Source organism: Nomascus leucogenys, chromosome 18, assembly GCF_006542625.1.
Source record: "Nomascus leucogenys isolate Asia chromosome 18, Asia_NLE_v1, whole genome shotgun sequence".
Taxonomy (NCBI): Eukaryota; Metazoa; Chordata; class Mammalia; order Primates; family Hylobatidae; genus Nomascus; species Nomascus leucogenys.
In genome coordinates, this window is record NC_044398.1 from 46798827 (window position 1) to 46822067 (window position 23241).

Consider the following 23241-nt stretch of genomic DNA (forward strand, 5'->3'; position numbering starts at 1 on the left):
AGCACTTTGGGAAGCTGAGGTGCAAGGACTGCTTCAGCACAGGAGTTTGAGACCAGCCTGGGCAATATAGTGAGAACTTGTCTCTACCAAAAAAAAAAAAAAAAAAATGTGCTTTCAACTACAATTTCAGCAAAGGGCAGAATTACTGACCAGAAACCATAGCTCTAAAAATTCTGGAAAATCCCAAAATCATGAAAAAAAGTATATGCTTTCTATTCTATTCTATTCACACAGACAAAAAGACTAAAGGAGCTACACCAAAATGTTAACAATGATTAAATCTCTGGATGTTAAGATTATGGATAGTTTTTATATTCTTCATTTTAATATTTATTTTCTACAATGAACATGCATTTTTTTAACAAGAGGGTGTGTGTGTGTATGTGTGTGTGTGTGTGTGTGTGTGTGTGTAAGCAAAAGGCCTGGCCTACATGCCTGTCTCTCAGTGTAACAAAAGGTGTTGCTAGGGAGATAGAGCTCTACAAAATACTGCAGAAAACCTCCAGGGAACCAGTGGGTGTTGGCAGCTTTAAAGAGGAAAGAAAAGCAGGCTGGGTGCACAGGAAAGGAGAGCTCTCACACCAGTCTGGCCTAATATAGCCCAAGAAGTGCCTGGTGTTTCCCCTGAGCCTTCCAGTAAACCACCAGGTCCTTTTTATTCTCCCTTTAATGTACCACAAAGGTCTCACCACTGCTCTGTATCTCACGCTACTTTGACTCCACCAGGCACCCTGATGGTGTCTTCACTTCTGACTCACTGACTTTCAATTCCACCTCCACATGGCTACTAGTGTCAAAACTGAAAATATGGTGGGCACCTGAAAATATTTCAAGACTATTTAGAGTACAGTGTACTCTAAACCCTGAAATGTATACAATCCTCTGCTTACCTTTACTAGCTGGACTGCCCAGCCCAGACACCTGGCTCCAGTTAAACTCAATACCCATAGTTCCCTGCATATCCTATGCCCTGGCTTTGTGCCTCTGTGCACACTCTTCGCTCTGCCTGGAATATGCTTCCTCACCTTATCAACCTGGCAGACTCCTACTCATCCTTTGTGTCTAGCTCAAAGGAGATCAATAAAGCACTCCTAGTCAGCTGGCTGTTCCCTCTTCTGTAGGCCTTATTCATTTTCTACATAGTATTTTACAGCACTTCTTACCCTACTGGAATTATTGCTAAAATATCTGTCTACCCTACCAAACCATGAGATATTTAAGGCCTGAAACTACATAGTCACATGCATCCAGAATAATTAATTAGACACAGCAGACATTCAATAAATATTTGATGAACTAACAAATGTGTTTATTTTTACTATGTGTTTTTACAGATATCTCAGAAATAAATTTTAGGATCTGGAAACAGGTGCTAACTGATACTGGTGACCTCTGAATGAAACCAATTCAAAGTTCGAGACCTAACTGAAAAGAAAGTAATGATCAAGACAAATATATATTGGGCAAATGGTAAGATTTCTGTCATCTTAACAGTTAAGGACATCAGAACTGTATCAATTTCGAATTAGCAACCCTCTCAAATCATACTTTGAGGATTACATATTCAGGAAGGGTTTTTGTCTTTCCTTCCATAGTGGTGTTGGCAATGGAGATGGGGCACTGCTGAATGTCTGTTAAAATGCAAGGCTAATTACAACACGTATCTTTTCTTCACAATCAAATCAGCAAGAACGGCTGATAACCAGGGAACATGGAAAATTTAAGATCAATGGCAAGAAAAGAGAACCTGTACCTAATTCTCATTTCCATATATTTTGACTTTCAACAGTGCCTGCCTATTGCCTACCTGAGCTAAAGCAGGGATTGAATTTTGGCCAGTCTGAGTCTGCACATGAGCAGACTTGCTCTCTGTCAAAGAAGCTGTTATACTTCCATCATGCTGGGATTCAACTGTTTCCATGGTCATTTGTCTGAAAAGACAATAAAAAGGAAGACAAATTAAGGCCCTATCTTCAGTATTTGGAAATACAGGTTGAACATCCTTAATCCAAAAACCCAAAATCTGAAATGCTCCAAAATCTGAAACTTTCTGAGCATTTACATGATGCCACAAAAAGAAAATTCCACATGTGACCTCATGCTATGGCTCAAAACTTTGTATCCTGTACAAAATCATTAAAAATATTGTATAAAATTACTTTTAGACTATAAGGTGTATATGAAACATAAATGAATCTCGTGTCTAGACCTGGCTCTCATCCCCAAGGTAACTCATATGTATATGCAAATATTCTAAAATACAAAAAATTCCAAATTCTGAAACAATTCTGGTCCCAAGCATTTCAGATAAGGGATACTCAACCTGTACTGTTTTTACCCAGCTTTCTAATAACCATTTCTGACATCCAATTGTACTATCTGGTTTTTGTTTTCTTCAAGAAACAGGTTCAATAGTAGAGTCCTAAGTCTCTCAACTCATCTTTTCTGCTCACTGAATATGAACATTACCAACGGAGCACTGCAAAATGTCTCATGGAAACTACCTTATTTTAAAACTTATAAAGTCTTCCCAATCACTACTTTAACCCTGCTGTTTAGGATGAATGACTGGAAAATTAGGTTTTCTATTTTACATGAAAAGTATAAATATTCTATGATTCTTTTTTTTTTTTTTTGAGACAGAGTCTCGCTCTGTCACCCAGGCTGGAGTGCAGTGGCGCGATCTCGGCTCACTGCAAGCTCCACCTCCCGGGTTCGCACCATTCTCCTGCCTCAGCCTCTCCAAGTAGCTGGGACTACAGGCGTCCGCCACCACGCCCGGCTAATTTTTTGTATTTTTAGTAGAGACGGAGTTTCACCGTGGTCTCGATCTCCTGACCTCGTGATCCGCCCGCCTCGGCCTCCCAAAGTGCTGGGATTACAAGCGTGAGCCACCGCGCCCGGCCCTATATGGACTCTTTTTAGAAGGCAAACTATATTATAATAAGTTTTACCCTGTTAAAGATAAAATATAAACAAAATAAAATTTAAATTTAAAAACTTATAGAGGCCGGGCGCGGTGGCTCATGCCTGTTATCCCAGCACTTTGGTAAGCTGAGGCGGGCGGATCACGAGGTCAGGAGATCGAGACCATCCTGGCTAACACGGTGAAACCCCGTCTCTACTAAAAATACAAAAAATGAGCCGGGCACCGCCGTGGTAGGCGCCCCTACTCCCAGCTACTCGGGAGGCTGAGGCAGGAGAATGGCGTGAACCCGGGAGGCAGAGCTTGCAGTGAGCCGAGATCACGCCACTGGACTCCAGCCTGGGCGACAGAGCGAGACTCTGTCTCCAAAAAAAAAAAAAACTTATAGAAACTACTCCCTGCTGTTACACATCTTTTCAGCTCTCAACAATACAATGTTTTTTTTTCACCTTAGTCGAACTATACATCCAAAAAGTATACAGTCCACTTAGATCTTTGAATTAAAACATCCAAGTTGTTCTTCCAGATTTAATTAGTTACCAGATCCTACAGATCCTTCATCTACTGTCTTTGACTCCATACTGCCTTTTGCATTCCAGTAGCCATTACCCGAATCCAATCCTTCCATGCTCAAACCTGTCTGCTATCATCTATACTACAGTTATTTTAATCCTTATAACTGACCAGGACAATTTAGAGCAATTATACCAAAATACAAACATAGAGCCTACCATAGAAAAATGTCTTTCCCTTAATATTGCCTAATCCTTTATCTCTTTTCTTATAACTTCCCAGAGTGGCCTCTCCAATTCTAGGTAAGTATAGGTCATCATCACACAAAGTATTAATTCCTACTGTTCTACTTTCGGTTATGTGAGCAGTTTCCAAAGAAAATACCTCAGGACATTAGTTCTGCAGGTCTAAAAAGGCATTATCTGGGGAAAAAGGGTAGGGAAAATGCTTTGTCAAAACGTTTTAAAGATTAACAGGGTCTCTTTCCCACAGAACATCTCAAAAGCTTCAATCTGCTAGTGTATCTTGAGAAGGGTGAAGGGCACAGGTCCAACAGACAGCATTTTCTAAAAGTATCTGACTACCAAGCAAACCCTTTTCCCACGAAGCATACCCTAGCAGGAGTATTTTGGAAACCACCTGGGAAATGTTGTCTTGTGCTATTTTTTATACCTTTGAAAGGCAAAAGCTTTCTTAAGGTTCTGCAACAACTTGGGTCTCAACTCAAAAATTATATGCCCCAGTAAACTCTATTTCATTCTAGAAACATTCATTTAGCATAGTCTACATGGCAGGCTCTGAAAATACAAAAGCAGATAAATCATGGCCCTTGCCCTGACAGAATCCATTAACTGCATGGTTGTTGGTTTCTCAAATTATGGTCCTTGGACAACTCGCATCAGAATTAACAAGAAGTATTTGTTGTAAAAAATGCAGAAGCTTAGGCTCAACCCCAAACCTAGTGAATCAAACTTTCTTGAGAATTTCTCTTATATGCAAACAATTCCAATACGTACTAAAATTTGAGAAACACAGTTTACTGGCAGGTCAGTAATTAAAGTAAATCACAAGTACAGTAATTTCTTTTCTTTTTTTTCCTTGAGGCAGAGTCTCGCTCTGTCAACCCAGGCTGGAGTGCAGAGGCATGATCTCGGCTCACTGCAACCTCTGCCTCCCAGGTTCCAGCAGTTCTCTGGCCTCAGCCTCCCACATAGCTGGGATTACTGGAGCATGCCCCCATGCCCAGCTATTTTGTATTTTTAGAAGAGACGGGGTTTCGCCATGTTGGCCACGCTGGTCTTCAACTCCTGACCTCAGGTGATCTGCCTGCCTTGGCCTCCCGAAGTGCTGGGATTACTAGGCGTGAGCCATTGCAACTGGCCGTAATTTCTTGAATCATGTGATGTATGTGATCCATGAAATGCTCTGGAAAACATAAGAGACTGACTACGTCTGCCAGAGAATGTGGTCATATGAGTTGTATATTGAAGGTTGAGTAGGATTTCACCAGGTAGAAAGGACAGGTTGACTATGAGAGGGAGGAAAGTACAGAGGATATCTGGGAAACAGAATAGCTGACTGGAGTAGAAAATCTGGGTGAGAGAAAGGGGGATAATTAGACTTAGTGGGGAAGAGACAGAGAAGGACTGCTACAAATAGGGCTGGAAAGGCTGCATGGAATTAAATTAGGAATAATACCTTTATTTTTTTTTTGAGACAGTGTCTCACTCTGTCACCCAGGCTGGAGTGCAGTGGCGCGATCTGGACTCACTGCAACCTCCACCTCCTGGGTTCAAGCGATTCTCCTGCCTCAGCCTCTCAAACATCTGGGATTACAGGCACGCGCCACCACACCCAGCTAATTTTTTGTATTTTTAGTAGACACGGGGTTTAACCATGTTGGCCAGGCTGGTCTCCAATTCCTGGCCTCAAGTGATCAGCCCACTTCAGCCTCCCAAAGTGCTATGATTACAGGCATGAGCCACCATGCCCAGCCTGTGAGTTACAACTCAGTAACTTTTATAATAACTATCCTGAGTCATCAAAAAAAGGCTAATTATGTTCAGTATACTTTAAGGACAGAGGGGTACACACTGTAGAATCCAAGAAGTCTCCCATCAAAAAAAAAAGTTTTAATGATTAAAAAGATAAACTATTCAGGCCTCTATTTTTGAGATATGATAAAAGACAAACAGATTTCAAAATGTTTTATACATGAAAATGTCTTGATACGTACCATCTCATGTAATCATCTTAACTGGTCCATTTTTTTCTGGGGGCATTTCCCAGAGAGTTCAGTCCTTTGCCCTTTTCCTTTTGTCAATACTACAGAATTTTCCAATAATATGAATACTATGGCTTCTTCAATCCTATATACAGATGGCTCCCAAATCTGTATCTACACACACCTCCCTCCCACTAAGCATCTCAACCTGGCGTTTTCATGGACACCTGTCCCCTCCCTTTTATTTCTTCTTTTAGTCAAGAGTATTGTCATCCATTCAGGCTCCAAAGCTAGAATCGTGTGTCTATATATAATCAGTCAGAACCAGATCAACCACAAAAAGCAACCCCACAAAGCTAAACATCAGTCAGGATGCCATGAGGCCTTGAGCCTTAGGGAGAAAGGCAGAGATGGAAGGTCAGCAGCCATCCCAACTCCTCCTCCTTACCAGAATTTAGCACTGGGCACTGTCCACTGTAACCTCCCATCGCCACACTGGACAAAGCAGTTGAGCTGCTTTTCCACACAGTTGCTGCTATCCACTCTGAAGACAATATATCACAGAAAATGGGTCTTGCCCTAAGCCACAACTAAACTGCAATGCCCCCTGCACCCATGCCAGAATCACACTCAAATCACTAGGATATAAGCTCCTTCCATATTTCATCTTCACTCTCATAACTAGTGCTTCCTTTCCCTCCATAATACAACCCCTCACTCCTGTTCTCCTTCCAAACCCCAGCAATATGCTATCTGAACTCCCAAAGCCTCTCAGCTGTCCTCTCAAGAGGGTACTGCACATCTTCCCACACCCAATCAAGGTCAGCATGTTGACTGGCCATCTGCTTTGTTCCCCACTGTTGCTTCCCACCTGTACCTCCTTTACTCCCTCGTAAAAACCCTTGTTCAACTGAGGCTCAAGGTCATCAGGTGTACCATCCTGAACCCATCCATAAGATAATCATCTACTCACCTCCAGGATGTAAACTGAAGACTCTGGCCCCTGATGTAAAAGTCTTCCTCTTCACCATTCTGTCTATGTTCAACACTCAAAAGAAGACCTATCCCTTACCCAGATGCCTCAGATCAATGACTTACTTTATGCCACTTCAGCCATCTACTGCAGTGGTTGGCCACACCCTGGACATTGCTAATGTGCAAACTGGTCCAGCTCTGAAAAAATTAATTCCAACATTCCACTTTGCCTACAACATCCTATCCTCCCATCTTATCCTCTCCCTTGACCACTCCCATCACACTTGTTATTCCAACACACTGAGATCTCCACACCACTTTCTCTCTGCCCATCCGCCTCCCCCTTTCTTCACTTCCCACCCTATTCAGCTAACATGGCTTCTCATTTTAATTACTGTTGCCCAGCCGGGCACGGTGGCTCACGTCTGTAATCCCAGCACTTTGGGAGGCCAAGGCGGGCAGATCACGAGGTCAAGAGTTCAAGACCAGCCTGGCCAACATGGTGAAACTCCGTCTCTACTAAAAATACAAAAATTAGCCAGGTGTGGTGGCAGGCGCCTGTAATCCCAGCTACTTGGGAGGTAGAGGCAGGAGAATTGCTTGAACCTGGGAGGTGGAGGCTGCAGTAAGCCAAGATTGTGCTGCTGCTGTATATTCTTAGTAAGTACCAATCTTGGATAAAACCAACTCTTCATCTCCTCTATGCCTGCACCAAGGCAGATGAACAATACTGAATGAAATTATAAGACAGAATAAGCTATTGAGGCCAAGCACAGGGGCTCACGCCTGTAATCCCAACACTCTGGGGGACCAAGGCAGAAGGATCACACGAGCCTAGGAGTTCGAGACCAGACTGGGCAACATAGTGAGACCCCGTATCCACATAAAAAACAAAGAAGTTGGCTGGGCGTAGTGGTGGGCACCTGTAGTCCCAGCTACTCAGGAGGGTGAGGTGGAAGGATCACTTGAGCTCACGAGGTCAAGACTGCAGTGCGCCATAATCGTGCCACCGCACTCCAGCCTGGGCGACAGAGCAAGACCCCATCTCTAAAAAAATAAAATAAATATAGCTATTAAATTCTTGGTTTTCAACCTCAAATGGGCGGCTAACTGATGGAGTTTGCCTACTTGGCTTACTATCCCATTCTCCACAACTGTTTCCAATGTTCTCCCTCTTCTCAATCCCTGCGTTTCTATACTGATTACATTCAATGAAAGCCCTTGCCTCCTGTCTCTAATGAGAACTCCATCAACTTCCCACAACCAAATCAACAAAGCTATTGACATCTACACTCACCATGTTCCCTTGCTTCCTGCCTCCTCCCCACTCTTAAAATACCTGTATCTGTTGTTTGGAGCCCATGCCCCAGGGGATTATACTATCAATTATTCTCTCCCCCTCTAACAGTTTTTTCCGGTAAAGACTTAAAACACATTCACGTCTCTCCCATCTCACAACTTACACTCATAGCCACAAATCCACTGGATCAGAAATCTCTCGAGCTATTCCCTTGAACCTCTCTTCCCCTTCTCACTGCTGAACTACTTGAAAGAATTGCCAACACTACTACCTCCGTTACTTCACATCCCACATACTCCTAGACACCCCCAAGTTTAGAGAGGTTTCTGCCTGTAAAACGTCTCTAGAAATGGTAACTAATCTCTGTCACTAAATCCAATGTACATTTTAAATCCTACCTTTTGTTTGATCCCTCAGCAGCATTCGAACTGTTGACATCTTCCTTCTTGAACACTGTCTCAGTGTTCTGATACTACATTTTCCTCTTCTCATCTGATTCGCTGACAATTCCTCCACAACCTCCTCTGACAATTCCTTCCCTTCCTCAATGTTAACCTTCAACATTGCATGTCTTCAGGACTCTGCTTAGCTTTCTTGCCTCACTCTCAAATCTCTCCCTACTTCACATGGTCTGTTTCTCTGAATTCAAGTGCCAGATTTAAACCCATGACTCTAGGCGAGACGTCTCTTCTGAATTCCAAAATCCAATATGCAAATCCCTGTTTAACATCTCTAAACACACGTCCTGCAGGAACCTCAAAATCAGTGGGTCCAGAACTAAACTCCTCTTCTTCCACAAACTTTCTACCCTTCTGAGTTTCCTATCTCAGGAAATGGGACCCCACCATCCAACCAATTGTTCAAGCCAGAAACCCCTGAAACTCTCTGTCATTCCACACAGCATCATCACCAGGTATGATGATTCTACCTTCTAAATAACAATTAAGTCTCCTTCTCTACCTTTCCACAGCCACCACTCTACCTCCTGGCTCCAATCCATGCCAATAGTTATGTTTCTAAAACATGTATTTCTGCTTAAAACACTTCTTTGCTTAAAACTCTTCAGTAGCTTCCTATTGACTACAGGATAAAATCCAAACTTCTAATTCTCATAACTATAACCATCATTTATTGAGAGTTTATCATGTGGTAAGTGCCTGGTAGTTTTGATTAACAACTCTATAAGATCACTATCATCAGTTCTTCCAGCCTGGGCAACAGAGTGAGACTGTCTCAAAAAATAAAAAATAATTAGTTCTTCTTTTAGAAATAAGGAAAAAGAGACTTAGGGAGGTTAAGAATTTGATCTTACCACAAAGGTATTAAGTGGCATAGCCAGGTTTTCAACCAAGGTCTTTTTCCAAAGTCCATATACTCCATTACTAAACCACACTGCCATTCGATCTCTTTCACAATGTGACCCATTTTAGTTCTACAGCCTTATCTCCAGTCCCTCTACTCTTTCCAACACACTGCATGCCAGCCTCCTAATCAGACATTTTTTCAAGTACATATCTTACTCTCCCAGTTTTAATCTTTTACATCTAATCTCCCCTCTTCCTGAAATGCCCTTTACCCTTCTTTGTCCAACTGGCAAATTCTCACTAGTCTGTCCAGGCCTGGTTCGAGGACACCAACTTTCAAAAGCCTATTCTAATAGCCCTGGGCAGAATTAGTTATTCTCTTTTGAGTTCCCAAAGCATTTTACAAGTCTGTTATAACACTTGTGTAGCATATAATACATGTATTCACTCAAGAGCGTGAGCAACTCAGGGACAGGGAATCCCATCTTATAGATTTCCATGCATTCCCAGTGCCTAGTACAGTATATGCTAAATAAACCAATTAATCAATTATCCTGGAAGACTGTGCAACTGTCAGGTGTTATTATAATAATAATGTTCAGAGAGATTAAAGGACTTTTACAGGGAACATAATAGGTAGCATGATGAGGGATGAAAAAGAGGTGTTGTGACTGTGACTCCAGGGTTCCTTCCACAGTCAGTGCCCTGTGAATTACAGTTTGGACAACATTTTACGATGATGATGTGTTTTGGAGTATGCTGCAATTGTTGTCGCAATCTCACTCAGATATGCTTTCTCTTTCATACCAAATGTATGGACTGTAATTTTATTCCATTTGTATTCTGCCAGAGTACCTAGCACGGTGTTCAGTTCATGCCATTTAGTAAAAGTTTGATACTAAAATTATTTTTTTGAAGGTAAAAATCATCTACAAAAAAGGTCAATACTAGCAATTTAAAATAGATATGCTATTTCAAGCCAGTTTATTCTGCAGATTTATATCCAAATCTGCAGATTTATTCTGCAGATTTATGCCCTCCAGTACAACCTCCTAAACCCACTAAAACCCAATTCCTATACAGGACTCAGTGCAGAAGATTTAACTAACATTTCAGTGCTCAACATGGGTCAAGCACTGTACCAGGCATTTTTCAGGCACTATCTCAGCAGAAATGCAGGACCCCAAACTCAGCTGTAAATGATGTACATACAACATTAACATCTATAAATCAGCCACAGCTGCTCCAGATAGAATTTATAGAGTCCATTATAATCTTACATTATTCACTATATAATTTATAGCTAAATAAAATTGAAGAGATGTCTTATAGAATATATTTCTCCAAATCTCACTTTCTATATTAAACATAGTTGTGATAATATTAAATAAACATAGTTGTACTAAAACTAATAGTCTTCAATTAACTATGTAGTATTTTAATCTTAAACAATAATCCTTTTTAGAGAGAGAAGAACCAACGGGCAATTATGAATTACAAAATAATTAAAAATAAAAACATGTAAGGATAAAACAATAAAAACTAAAACAAAAACGTTCACTAAGCACTATAAATTAGCAACAAGCAAAATACTGGCAAATATTTGGTTCCACAGTTCTAAAAAACAGGTAAAAATTTGCTAAAATGGTGGCTGGGCATGGTGGCTCATGCCTGTAATCCTAGCACTTTGGGAGGGCTAGGCAGGTGGATCACCCGAGGTCAGGAGTTTGAGACCAGCTTGGTCAATATGGTGAAACTCCCTCTACTAATAATACAAAAATTAGCTGGGTGTGGTGGCACGCGCCTATAATCCCAGCTACTCCAGGGCTGAGGCACAAGAATCACTTGAACCTGGGAGACAGAGGTTGCAGTGAGCCAAGATTGTGCCACTGCAATCCAGCCTGGGCAACAGAGTGAAACTGTGTCTTGAAAAAAAAAAAATTGCTAAAATGGAGATATTTAAATTTACAAACAACTAATAACAGCAGGAACATTATTTTCTTTTGAAGTTAAATATTTCTTCTGAAATCTCCTTTATATTATTTAGCAAACTTTGATAGAAAAGCAAAAATTATCCCAACCTGTTTTGAATATATTGGGATCCAAATTAATAAAACATTAATATATCTATTTAAAAAAAATAGGACCCTCCATTAAAACAATTTTTTTTTCTAAGAGACAGGATCTTGCTATGTTACCCAGGCTGGTCTTCTCTCTTTTCTCTTTTTTTTTTTCCCCTAGGCTGGTCTTTAACACCTGGCCTCAAGCAATTCTCCTACCTTGGCCTCCCAAAGTGCTGGGATTACAGGTTAAGCCACTGCACTCGGCCTAAAAAAATTTTTTTTTAATAAAAAATTGTTTTAATATAAAATAAAAAAAATTAGCCGGGTATGGTGGCACCCTGTAATCCCAGCTACTCAAGTGGCTGAGGCAGGAGAATCCCTTGAACCTGGGAGGCAGAGGTTGCAGTGAGCCAAGATCATGCCATTGCACTCCAGCCTGGGTAACAGAGTGAGACTCTGTCTCCAAAAAAAAAAAAAAAATTCTAAAATTTTAGTTGTATCCAATTTTCAAAGACAATAATTTGCAGAGGAAGTGCATTACCCTTGAAAAATTTTTTTATCTCTTCTAAAAATAGAATCCAATTGGAAAAGGAAGTTATTAAAGTTGTTTCTATTCTTTTAAATAACTTTACAAAAAGTGGAAAATCAATTTTCTCTCTAGGGCTACATCCAACTAATGAAACAGAATGTCTCTGAAAGTAATCAAAAGAAAACTTGAAAAATTCTATTTGGATATTTGTAAAACATTGGTAGAGACTTTCTTCTGTTTTAAAAGGTTAAGTACAAGTATGGCCAAAAGGCCAGGAGGAAGAATAAAACCCTGGGGATTCTTCGAATTCTACAATTCCACTTGACTATCAACATCCTCCTATTGGTCTACTTCCTAAATGAAAAGATTAGTACTTAGCATAAGTCAACTGACATACTGACACATCTCCTATAGCGCCTAGCATGGTACACAGTAGATGGTGCCTTAAGTGAATGGCTGAATAATTTGAGTATATATTATAATACAATATATATATACATATATGTATGTGTATATCTATATATCAATTTATTCATCACGAACTTTAAGCTAAGTAGAATTTTCAAAAGAACAGAAAAACGTACATCTACCTACCTCAGATTTGTCTTAATATATTTTTTCCTTGCACATTTGCTCATTGTTAAGACATTTGTAATCAATGCTTTCCTCCTTTCCCGTTTTCTTTATTTATCCTGCAGTAAAATTATAATGTTGAATTGGGAGATCGTAACATTTCACTTCAAAAAACTCTCAAATTAAATTTTATTTAAATTAAAAACTCTCAACACGAGGCCAGGAAGAATATTCTAATTTCTATAAAACTAAAAATACAAAATAACCCCCCCAACCCCCCCCCCCCCCAAAAAAAAAAAAAGACTAGAAAGCTAAAAACAGCCCTGGACGGTTTTTTTGTCAATCTTACTTCTACTGTATTTTTCTTATCTTCCTAGGGAAAAAAATTGACAAAACTTAAATGATACACTATTTTTCTGATTATTTTCTACTGAAAAGAAAGCAGTGCTATCTAAATCATCTAATACACACTAAGTATAGCTCATAGGTATCAGCTCTATTTTTAAGAAGTAATGATCATTTAATAAACTTAATGAATTTATTATTTCCTTATATTTCACTCCAATGCAACAAAATTTTCATTTACCTTAAATTCCAACTTGGGTTTTTGTCACAAAATTAAACTCCAAACAAAATAAGTTTATTCAAAACGTCCTTCTGATAGCCTTCAATCCATTAAAAAACCTAGTTTAGACATTGTAGCAATCAAACTCCCTTTATTTTTTTACTAATATCTTTAAAAATATACATTTGACATGTGGAATGAAGTAAAACTGGCAAAGACAAAGACAAAAGAACATTTGAGCCAGACATAGTGGCTCACACCTGTAATCCCAGCACTGTGGGAGGCTGAGGCAGCAGGTTTGCTTGAACCCAGGAGTTTGAGACAAGCCTTGGCAACATAGTGAGACCTTGTCTCTACAAGAAAACTGACCAGGTATGGTGGCACAGGCCTGGACTCCCAGCTACTCAGGAGGCTGAGGTGGGAGAATCACTTGAGCGTGGACAGTTGAGGCTGCAATGGGCCATATTCGCACCTCTGTATTCCAGCCTAGGTGACAGAGCAAGACCATTCACAGACCTAAACTCTTTTGAGACAGAGTCTCAAAAAAAAAAAAAAAAATTCTGAGAGTCCTTAATTTCCTTTAGAGCTGGAGAAAACAATCGTGCTCATCCCTAAGTAACCTCTAGACCCCTCTGCCAGCAACAGCAGTGCTTAGACAGACACACTGCTTTCAGAGTTCCCTCCTAAGGGTTCCTCTAAATGATGTCATACAATCCTGGTCAAATTTGGAACTGTAGGCAGCAGGCAGGTTTATCAAACCTCACTAAGGGCACTAAGGTGATGGTTACTACTGCTACCATGTGCCCTCAGCATAGGGACAAGACACAGTAGGGCATTTGAACAGGCTCCTCACAACAGGAACAAAAAGCAGAACTGATGCCATTCTGAGATTAAACCTTATTCTGTTATACTACACTATCATTTTACATAGGAACATCTTATGCTCCTTAAAAACCATATAACCCATTAGATGCCACCCCCTCATACTAGACACTGGGGCACTGTAGGAGACAGCTCTCCAGGAGCCTGCAATCTAAAGGGGGGGCAGATGTGTCAATAAAATAATAATAGCACTTGAACAATAATGATAATCACAGCACTATATCATAGAAACAAATGCCAATGTCTGTACTTCACTTGGAAATATTTTGTTTTATTTGCTGAATAAGTAATACATTCTTGTGGTTCAAAACTTTAAAACTAGAAAAAGGTATTCAGAGAAGTCCAGGAACAGCCTCCCGCTTCCTCTTCCTAGAGGTAACCAGCACTGAAGAAAACACCAGCTTCCGGCCATGGGAGCCACGGGATATCAAAGAGAAAAACTAGCCTCATACCCGAATAATGACAAGATAAACTTGACCCTGACTCAGGATGATCAGAGACTTACTTCATTCCAACTATTCTCCACAAGGTCACCAATGAATGCTTGCCTGCTTGCCAAATCTAAAAGGATGCTTTCTAGTCCCCATCTTCCTCAATACCCCTACAGCATTTCCCCCTCTATTTGAAACTGTACTCTTTGAATTCTTTATGACATTACTTTCATGCTTTTCTTCCAAATTATCTAGCCTTTTGTTCTATCTTCTTTGGCTCATTTTTTTTTAATGTCTCTCTTTTTAATTTTTTTTTTTTCCAGAAATAGGTATCACTATGTTGCCCAGGCTGGTCTCAAACTCCTAGCTTCAAGCAATCCTCCCACCATAGCCTCCCAAAGTGTTGGGATTACAGGCATAAGCCACTGTACTCAGCTCTCCAGTTACAATTTCTAAGCAGATCTCCTTATACCTAAATGCCCAAAGGATACTGATATATCCTGTACACTACCAATCTACCAATTTTCTTTTTTTGGTGGGTGGAGGGCATTCTGGCAAAAACCAGAGAGCCTGCTAGACAAATTCTAAGAGCTGTAACACTTATATACTACCAATTTTCTACAGGAATAATTTAAAAGTCCCATCTGCCAAGGGACTCTTAAGCTTTAGCTTTTAGAGCAGAAAGGCATATTTTAGATCAATTTGTTATAGGCAAGTAATAACTTATAAGAAGAAATGAGACCCAAAATTATTTTGCCTGGTTATGAATTTCTCTGCCATATTTTGAAGGCCATCTAATACACTGATAAAAACTTTATTAGGTATGATTACAAAAACAACAGTTGGCATTCACCTTACTTTCACCAGTATGTTGCTCTAGTCACCCTGTGGTGCAACAGCTTCAATTAATTTGTTTCCTTTTTTTTTTTTTTTGAGACTGAGTCTTGCTCTGTCGCCCAGGCTGGAGTGCAGTGGCATCATCTCAGCTCACTGCAAAATCCACGTCCCAGGTTCAAGCAGTTCTCATGCCTCAGCCTCCCAAGTAGCTGGGATTACAGGCACATGCCACCATGCTCAGCTAATTTTTGTATTTTTAGTAGAGATGGTGTTTCACCATTTTGGCCAGGCTGGTCTCAAACCCTTGACTTCAAATGATCCGCCTGCCTCGGCCTCCCAAAGTGCTGGGATTACAGGCTTGAGCCATCGTGCCAGGCTCAATTTCATTGCTGTCAGTATCCTTCAATATATAGCTTTCTATACAAATGATATTTAAAATATGTTGATTATGCTGTAAAGGACATTTTGGGAACAAATGGTGAAATCTGAATATGGGATTATATATTACAGAGAGGGTAATAAAGCAAATGTTGGAAAATGCTCATATAATATAAACAAACAAATACAATATGCTGATAGAGAAAAGATACTATTAAATTAACACTTAAAAATGTTGAGGCCAGGCGCGGTGGCTCACCCCTGTAATCCCAGCACTTTGGAAGGCTGGGGTGGGCAGATCGCCTGAGGTCAAGAGTTCAAGACCAGCCTGGCCAACATGGCGAAACCCTGTCTCTACTAAAAATACAAAAATTAGCCAGGCGTGATGGCATGCGCCTGTAATCCCAGCTCCTTGGGAGGGTGAGGCAGGAGAACTGCTTGAACCCAAGAGGCAGAGGTTGCAGTGAGCCAAGATCGCGCCCCTGCACTCCACCCTGGGCAACAGAGCGAGACTCTCATTTAAAAAAAAAAAATTACAAAAATGAGCCAGGATGGTGGTGTGCGCGTATAATCCCAGCTACTCTGGAGGCTGAGGCAAGAGAATCACTTGAACCCAGGAGGCAGAAATTGTAGTGAGCCAAGATAGCATCACTGCACTCTAGCCAGGGCAACAGAGCTGTCTTAAAAAAAAAAAAAATCTTTTATCTGCTGTGGTTACATTAATACCTTAATGTAACTTTCTGGAAAAACTAGGTATATATAAGAATTACACTTCTTGGGCAAGTTTACTAGAATACCAAAGTCTACTTAACCAATTTCCAGCTCTCCATATTAACAGTGTTCTCCACTCCTGTGAAGCCTACAGTATAGCTAATGCCCACCATATTCTCTAGTGTGCCCAGGCACTTGTGTTCACTCCAACAAGGATAGGTGCTTACCAAGAGTTAGTTGTGTTTGTCACCAAACCTGATTGTGCCAGCTATACTTGTTGCAATTTTGTAATTTTGTTAAATAGTACATTAGATGAAATGACTAAGTAGATTAAATGATTCAAAAAGAGAACTGTTTCTCTGAAGACTAAGTTGAATGCTTTGGAAAGACAATAAAGACAGTTTTGCTTTTTCTGCTTAAAAAAAAAGCTGCTTTTGGCCAGGCGCCATGGCTCACGCCTGTAATCCCAGCATTTTCGGAGGCCAAGGCGGGTGGATTACATGAGGTCAGGAGTTCGAGACCAGCCTGGCCAACATGGTGAAACCCTATCTCTGCAAAAAATACAGAAATTAGCCAGGCACGGTGGCAGGCACCTGTAATCCCAGCTACTTGGGAGGCTGAGGCAGAAGAATCTGGGAGGTGAAGGCTGCAGTGAGCCGAGATTGCTCCACTGCACTCCAGCCTGGGCAACAAAGTGAGACTCTGTCTCAAAAAAAAAAAAAAAAAAAAAAAAAAAAATCTGCTTTTGGACTAGATATTACAATTGGAGATAACTATGAGATACAGGAAATATTAAATTAAGAATTCTTTATAAGACACTTGCCAAACAATCTAAGTTCTTACTCCACTTTCAAAAACCCAAAAATGTAAACTGTAAATTATGCATTATTGAGATGGTTTCTAAAAGAAAGGCTAAAAAAAAAAGAAAAAGAATAAGAAAACCTGAAAGCACTGCAACTAGCATACCCAAAAGAAAAAGAAAAGAATGTGGAATAAAAGGTATCGTACCTTTTACAGAAGCAGGAAGAGAAAGAGAACACAGAGAAATACAATCTGTTTATTTGGTTCTGTGATGAAGCAAGGTTTTAGTTCTTTGCAAAAGTAGATATCCATAGGTTAACTGTAATTTAATAGCAAGAGCAATAAAGTTTGAAAGATAAAGGAGAATATGAAGCTCATATTGTAAAGTTGGTCCTTCTCAACCAAGTCGATTAAAAAATTAAGAGAAGGTGGGACTAGTTATGAGAAATAATTCCAAACAGCCATATAGCTGAAATTGACAGGGATGAGACTATGGTTATGCATTTTAGGGGAAGATGAGTACAGGAAAAACAATGGAGAAAGCAGTACCATGAAATTACACCATTGGTCTTATACTCTTTATGAAGCAAAGTAACAGTAACTTTCAAAAAATAATCTTTACACTTTCATGTAAAAACAGAATAGCCAAGAGGGATACTCATAAATAAATATTCCAAACACTGGTAAATGTCTTTAATATTTCAAACATGAATTATACATAAATTCAGGAGGCTCTCTAATATAGATTCACGGCTACTCCAATTTAATTGCCTGAGACACCTGTTATTATTTAAGAAATCTTAACTCTTTACTAAAATCACTAAAGGATTAGCTATTCAATAAGTGTCTCTCTTTCAATTCATTTCCCACATGCTGCCTGCTTTTGGCTATTTCACAGTAAATGAACTACAGAATGCGCTGCTGAGGAGGAAATGAAGAATGAAATTCAAATAATCATGGCCTATCTCCATCCTTTCAAACACCTCCCTCCCCCACGACCACCACTACTTCATGTGAAAGCATTTTTTTTTTTTTTTTTTGAGACTCAGTCTCGCTCTGTCACCCAGGCTGGAGTGCAGTAGCATGATCTCGGCTCACTGCAACCTCCGACTCCTGGGTTCAAGCAATTCTTCTGCCTCAGCCTCCTGAGTAGCTGGGATTACAGGCACGAGCCACCATGCCCAGCTAATTTTTGTATTTTTAGTAGAGATGGGGTTTCACCATGTTTGGTCAGGCTGGTCTCGTGATCCGCCCGCCTCCGCCTCTCAAAGCACTGAGATTACAGGCGTGAGCCACTGCACCCGGCCAATGTGAAACCAAATTTGTAAACTTCTGAGGGAGTTACTTGCTTGACTAGAATCACTGTAAGGTTGTTCTGTTTTGTTTTCAATAGCATGCTTCTTCACTGCACATTAAGTACATTAGAAAACACTCATCTACATATTAAGTATAAATGCATTAACTACTAGATAGTAAATCTGACAAAGTAGATAAACTACCTGAATTAGCTTAAGATCAGAAAAAAGAATTTTACCATTATTTTACTTACCTAGATTGGTCCTATCTTATACATCTGAACAAAACCTGTATCTTTCTAAGTGCAGAAACATGCCTATTTTACTCCTCCAGAAATTTTAAGAGTAAAAACATTCCAAGCACCCATATTCAGTAACGTGGGTCTTTATGTGTGATACAGTTGTCATAATTCCAAAGTGGATACTTTCACCATAATCAGTGCTAGGATATAAATTCCAGTTAAAAACATTTCTAACCAAAAAAAAAAATCATTTTTTGTGTTATCAATAAAAAAATCATTTTTTGTGCTATCAAAAAAATTGAGATTAAGAATATAAACAAAACTATCTGCTATTTTGCTATTCTAAGCTGGATGATTTAAGTCTGCTATGTTTAAAAAAATACAAAAAAAAACCTTTACTAAGATAACTTTAAAGACACTGAGTTTATTTTGTGAAATTCTCAGGGAAATATTAGCATCACATTAGCTCCACTCTTAAATGTTCACAGGATTTTATTAGTATCATGACATTTAAATGGCCTGGTTATACTACTGTTTAGAAAACATGCACAAAGATGTTTCTCATTTGTGGAGATCTGAGAGGCTTCAAAAAGTCTGACAAGAGGATGAGTTGCTAGTAAGGTTTTCTTAGAGGTAAGCATCCTTCCTGACCAATGAGATAGTTATTTAAGCAGTCTTTAAGCAAAACTACCACATAGTTTTATAGCCTATGCATTTCCTCTACTTATAAAAACTACTTCACACACACGTTGCCAGTAATTTCCTCTATCACTCCTAGGAAGGCCTGTCACGAAATGTGCAAATAGATATCATTTTACTTTGTAAACCTTGCTGTAACTGAATTACAGTTATGCTTCACTTAATAATGGGGATACGTTCTTAGAAATATTAGGCAACTTCATTCTGCGAACGTTGTAAACTGCTCTTAAACAAACCTAGATGGCGCAACCGACTACACACCTATGCCAAATGGGACAGCCTGTTGCTCCTAGGCTACAAAACTTGTACAGCATGTTACTGTACTATACACTGCAGGCGATTAGAACACAGTGGAATGTATTTGTGTCTAAACATACCTAAACATAGAAAAAAGGTAATACTCTGCCCTCTGACATTAGGACAGCTAGGACATCACTAGGTAACAGGAATTCTTCAGCTCCATTATAATCTTATGGGACATATATGTGGTCCATCATTGACCAAAACATCATTTTTCAGTGCAAGACTTAAGGCATTTCCATAAGCAGTATCAAGAAAAATTTCCACTAATGATATCCTTAGGTTTTCTTCTTTGTTCTTGCTTATTCTCTACTGGATATACAGTATCAGAAGATGAAAACATATGAGTAAAAGCATTTATTCTTAAGAACAGCACAGTATTGTGGAGTTCCCATTGCAAAAGGTATTTAAAATGTATTGTCTAAAAGCAGATTATTAACATAATTATTTAAAATGTTCATTTCTATCTATTGTGTAATGAGATACATTTTTCCTAAAATGTTTTTTTTGTTTTTTTTGAGACAGAGTTTGGCTCTTGTTGCACAGGCTGGGGTGCAATGGCTTGATCTTGGCTCACTGCACCCTCTGCCTCCTGGGTTCAAGCGATTCTCCAGTCTCAGCTTCCCAAGTAGCCAGAATTACAGGCACGGGCCACCATGCCCGGCTAATTTTGTATTTTTAGTAGAGACGGGGTTTCTCCATGTTGGTTAGGCTGGTCTTGAACTCCGGACCTCAGGTGATCTGCCTGCCTCAGCCTCCCAAAATGCTGGGATTACAGGCGTGTGCCACCACGCCCGGCCTAAAATGGGTTTTTAAGTTCCTGTGTTGATAATATCAAAACTATATTCAAGGCCGGGCGCGGTGGCTCACGCTTGTAATCCCAGCACTTTGGGAGGCCGAGGCAGGGGGATCACGAGGTCAGGAGATCGAGACCACGGTGAAACCCCGTCTCTACTAAAAATTCAAAAAAAAATTAGCCGGGCGTGGTGGCGGGCGCCTGTAGTCCCAGCTACTCGGAGAGGCTGAGGCAGGAGAATGGCGTGAACCCGGGAGGCGGAGCTTGCAGTGAGCCGAGATCAGGCCACTGCACTCCAGCCTGGGTGATAGAGCGAGACTCCGTCTCAAAAAAAAAAAAAAAAACTACATTCAATGTACAATAATAATTATTTTCAAAGCTGACTTTTACATATGGAATCCATCAGTTTACTTAAGCAGAAACAATAAAATTCAATATTTCAGGCTTATTTCCTTACCAATGTTGATAAGGAAATATAAAAATATCAATGGTTCTAAAACTGCTCTAAAAAATAACGTCTCTCAATGGTTCAGCTATTAAGTGTTTGCACTGTTCAGTTTTATTTTAAGAAGTCTATCTAAAAAGAACAGGACATTTGAGAGCTTTTCAGTAGGAATATCCACTTCAACAATAAACCTAGCTCAATCTTCTGGCCCAATACTTAATTTGCAGGCAATACAACTTGGGAGAAAAAGGATAAGAACTACATGTCTATATTGGTAAAGATTCAGTCAGGATTCCTCATATATGTTAATAATTCAAAACTCTTCCCTACTTTTCATGAAATGGTCATAACCCTAAGCAAGATTTTGTATTTTGATTAGGCAGTGACTCACCTGAGTAGGAAAACGGAATACAGCCTATTAACTATGGATTCCAGAGTTTAAAATTCAGAAAGAAGAAGTAAATTTCATTAACTTTCGGGGACAATGCAAAAACAAAAACACTAAAAATAAAAATGCCCTCTGTTTACACATTCAATAAAAATTTATTCATATACTGTCACCAAAATATGTACACAAAACATCACCGTAATTACAACTTCACACTCACCAAAATGATTCCATATCCATCACCAACTCACTGGGAAAGTATGTGTTATATTCATCTATTTACAGATTCGCCAAAGTTGTGTGAATACTGACAATGCTTTAAGTGTTTACTCATTCAGGATCAAAACCATTTTAATATATTTGTTAAAGTTGTGTTGGGATCAATACATAGTTCTTTAAACATCGGTTTTAATACTTAGCATTTATTGGCCAAAACATACTGTGTGCGATTTGCCTTCCTTTGGGAAAAAATTACTTTAGATTGAAAGACTTTAAGACTACTATGACTTAGGAAGGGAAAGTTTGTTATACAAAAAGAGAATCAAGACTACGAAAAAACGGCCGGGCGCGGTGGCTCATGCCTGTAATCCCAGCACTTTGGGAGGCTGAGGCGGGCAGATCACAAGGTCAGGAGATCGAGACCATCCTGGCTAACACGGTGAAACCCCGTTTCTACTAAAAATACAAAAAATTAGCCGGGTGTGGTGGCGGGCACCCGTAGTCCCCGCTACTCAGGAGGCTGAGGCAGGAGAATGGCGCGATCCCAGGAGGCGGAGCTTGCAGTGAGCTGAGAGCGGGCCACTGCACTCCAGCCTGGGCGACAGAGCGAGACTCCGTATCAAAAAAAAAAAAGACTAGGAAAAAAACGTGGCGCCCAAAGCAAAAAACAAAACAAAACAAAACAGCGTTGTTGATTAATGTAATCTGATACAATGTTCATAGCGGACCTCTCACTGTTCAATCTAGGTTTTTGTTTCAAGGGAAAGGTACACTCTCATCCGCCCGGCAAATTAAGTAGAAAGAAAACTGAGTCACGTACGTAAGCCACAGTGTTAAAGGGGCTCTTTCAGTTTCAGTGACACTTTGAGACTGGCCCTGTAAGTCACAATTTCTTAAAATGTGATTACAAACTCAGAGCTGCTTCACTGAGCAGCATGCAGGAAACCCCTAAGTGATTTCAAACTCAGGTATCTGACATACAAATAAAACGCAACAGGATCAAGAAGCATGCTGAGGTCAGGCGCGGTGGCTCACGCCTGTAATCCCAGCACTTGGGAGGCCGAGGTGGGTGGAAGGTCAGGAGTTCGAGACCAGCCTGACCAACATGGTAAAACCCCATGTCTACTAAAAATACAAAAATTAGCAGGCGTGTTGGCGCATGCCTGTAATCCCAGCTACTCGGGAGGCTGAGGCAAGAGAATCGCTTGAACCCAGGAGGCAGAGGCTGCAGTGAGCCGAGATCATGCCGCTGCATTCCAGCCTGGGTAACAGCAAGACTGTCTCAAAAAAAAAAAAAAAAAAAAGGTATGTTTAATAATGTGTTTATGCCCCAAATTCAACAGGCTCTGGAAACCTTACCAGATGGCCCTAAATAGCCAAGACTCAGGCAGAAGGGAAAATGCGCCTTCCGAGCGGTCGCGGCTCTACCCTTCCCACTCCTGAGACTGCCCGCGCCCGGGACCGAATGACTCAGCTGCCAGGCCCTCCGGCCCAGGTTTTGGGGAAAACGGGCTGCGTCCGCTTTCGTCTAAACTGCACTCGTAAAGTGGGGTAGAGGCGCTATGGGCACTGAAATCCGAGGTCCTTACTTCTGGATTCCTTTTCCTTTTCCGAGTTAAACCGCTCCCCTGAGCCGCAGGGCTGAGGGCGGATTTTCCAACTCGTCCCAAGTTCGCGAGAAGGCAGACGGGTCCCGGGGCAGCTGAGCGGACGAAGCAGACGTGAGGCGGCGAGACGGCGGCCTCGGAGGCGCCGGCCTCGGAGGCGCCGTCCTCGGAGGCGCCGAGCGAGGGGCCGCGTCAGGTGAACTCGCGGCTGTCCAGCCAGTCCTCGGCCCGGCCCCGG

The 23241-nt window shown here is 40.5% G+C and overlaps 1 protein-coding gene and 1 non-coding gene across 16 annotated transcripts in view; both read right to left on the reverse strand.

The window, feature by feature from the left end:
• Positions 1 to 23241, reverse strand: part of CREM (cAMP responsive element modulator) — a 92269-nt gene that overhangs the window by 68528 nt on the left and 500 nt on the right. For 5 of the 15 annotated variants that reach the window (XM_030797648.1, XM_030797647.1, XM_030797643.1 and 2 more), the window contains exons 2-3: positions 12429 to 12526; positions 1808 to 1931 (exon numbers count right to left, since the gene is read on the reverse strand). The exons of 5 other annotated variants lie outside the window; for them this stretch is intronic. In XM_030797648.1, the coding sequence (XP_030653508.1) occupies positions 1808 to 1931; positions 12429 to 12472 (168 nt within the window). In that variant the 5' untranslated portion in view covers positions 12473 to 12526. Of the gene's footprint in view, positions 1 to 1807; positions 1932 to 12428; positions 12527 to 21180; positions 21205 to 22985; positions 23122 to 23241 lie in introns of those variants that run through there. 5 more of the 15 variants (XM_030797644.1, XM_030797651.1, XM_030797645.1 and 2 more) reach the window with 4 other exon arrangements.
• On the reverse strand, positions 14828 to 14887 carry LOC115831341. The gene has a single exon (XR_004026859.1). It is a non-coding gene; the product is annotated as a U7 small nuclear RNA (small nuclear RNA).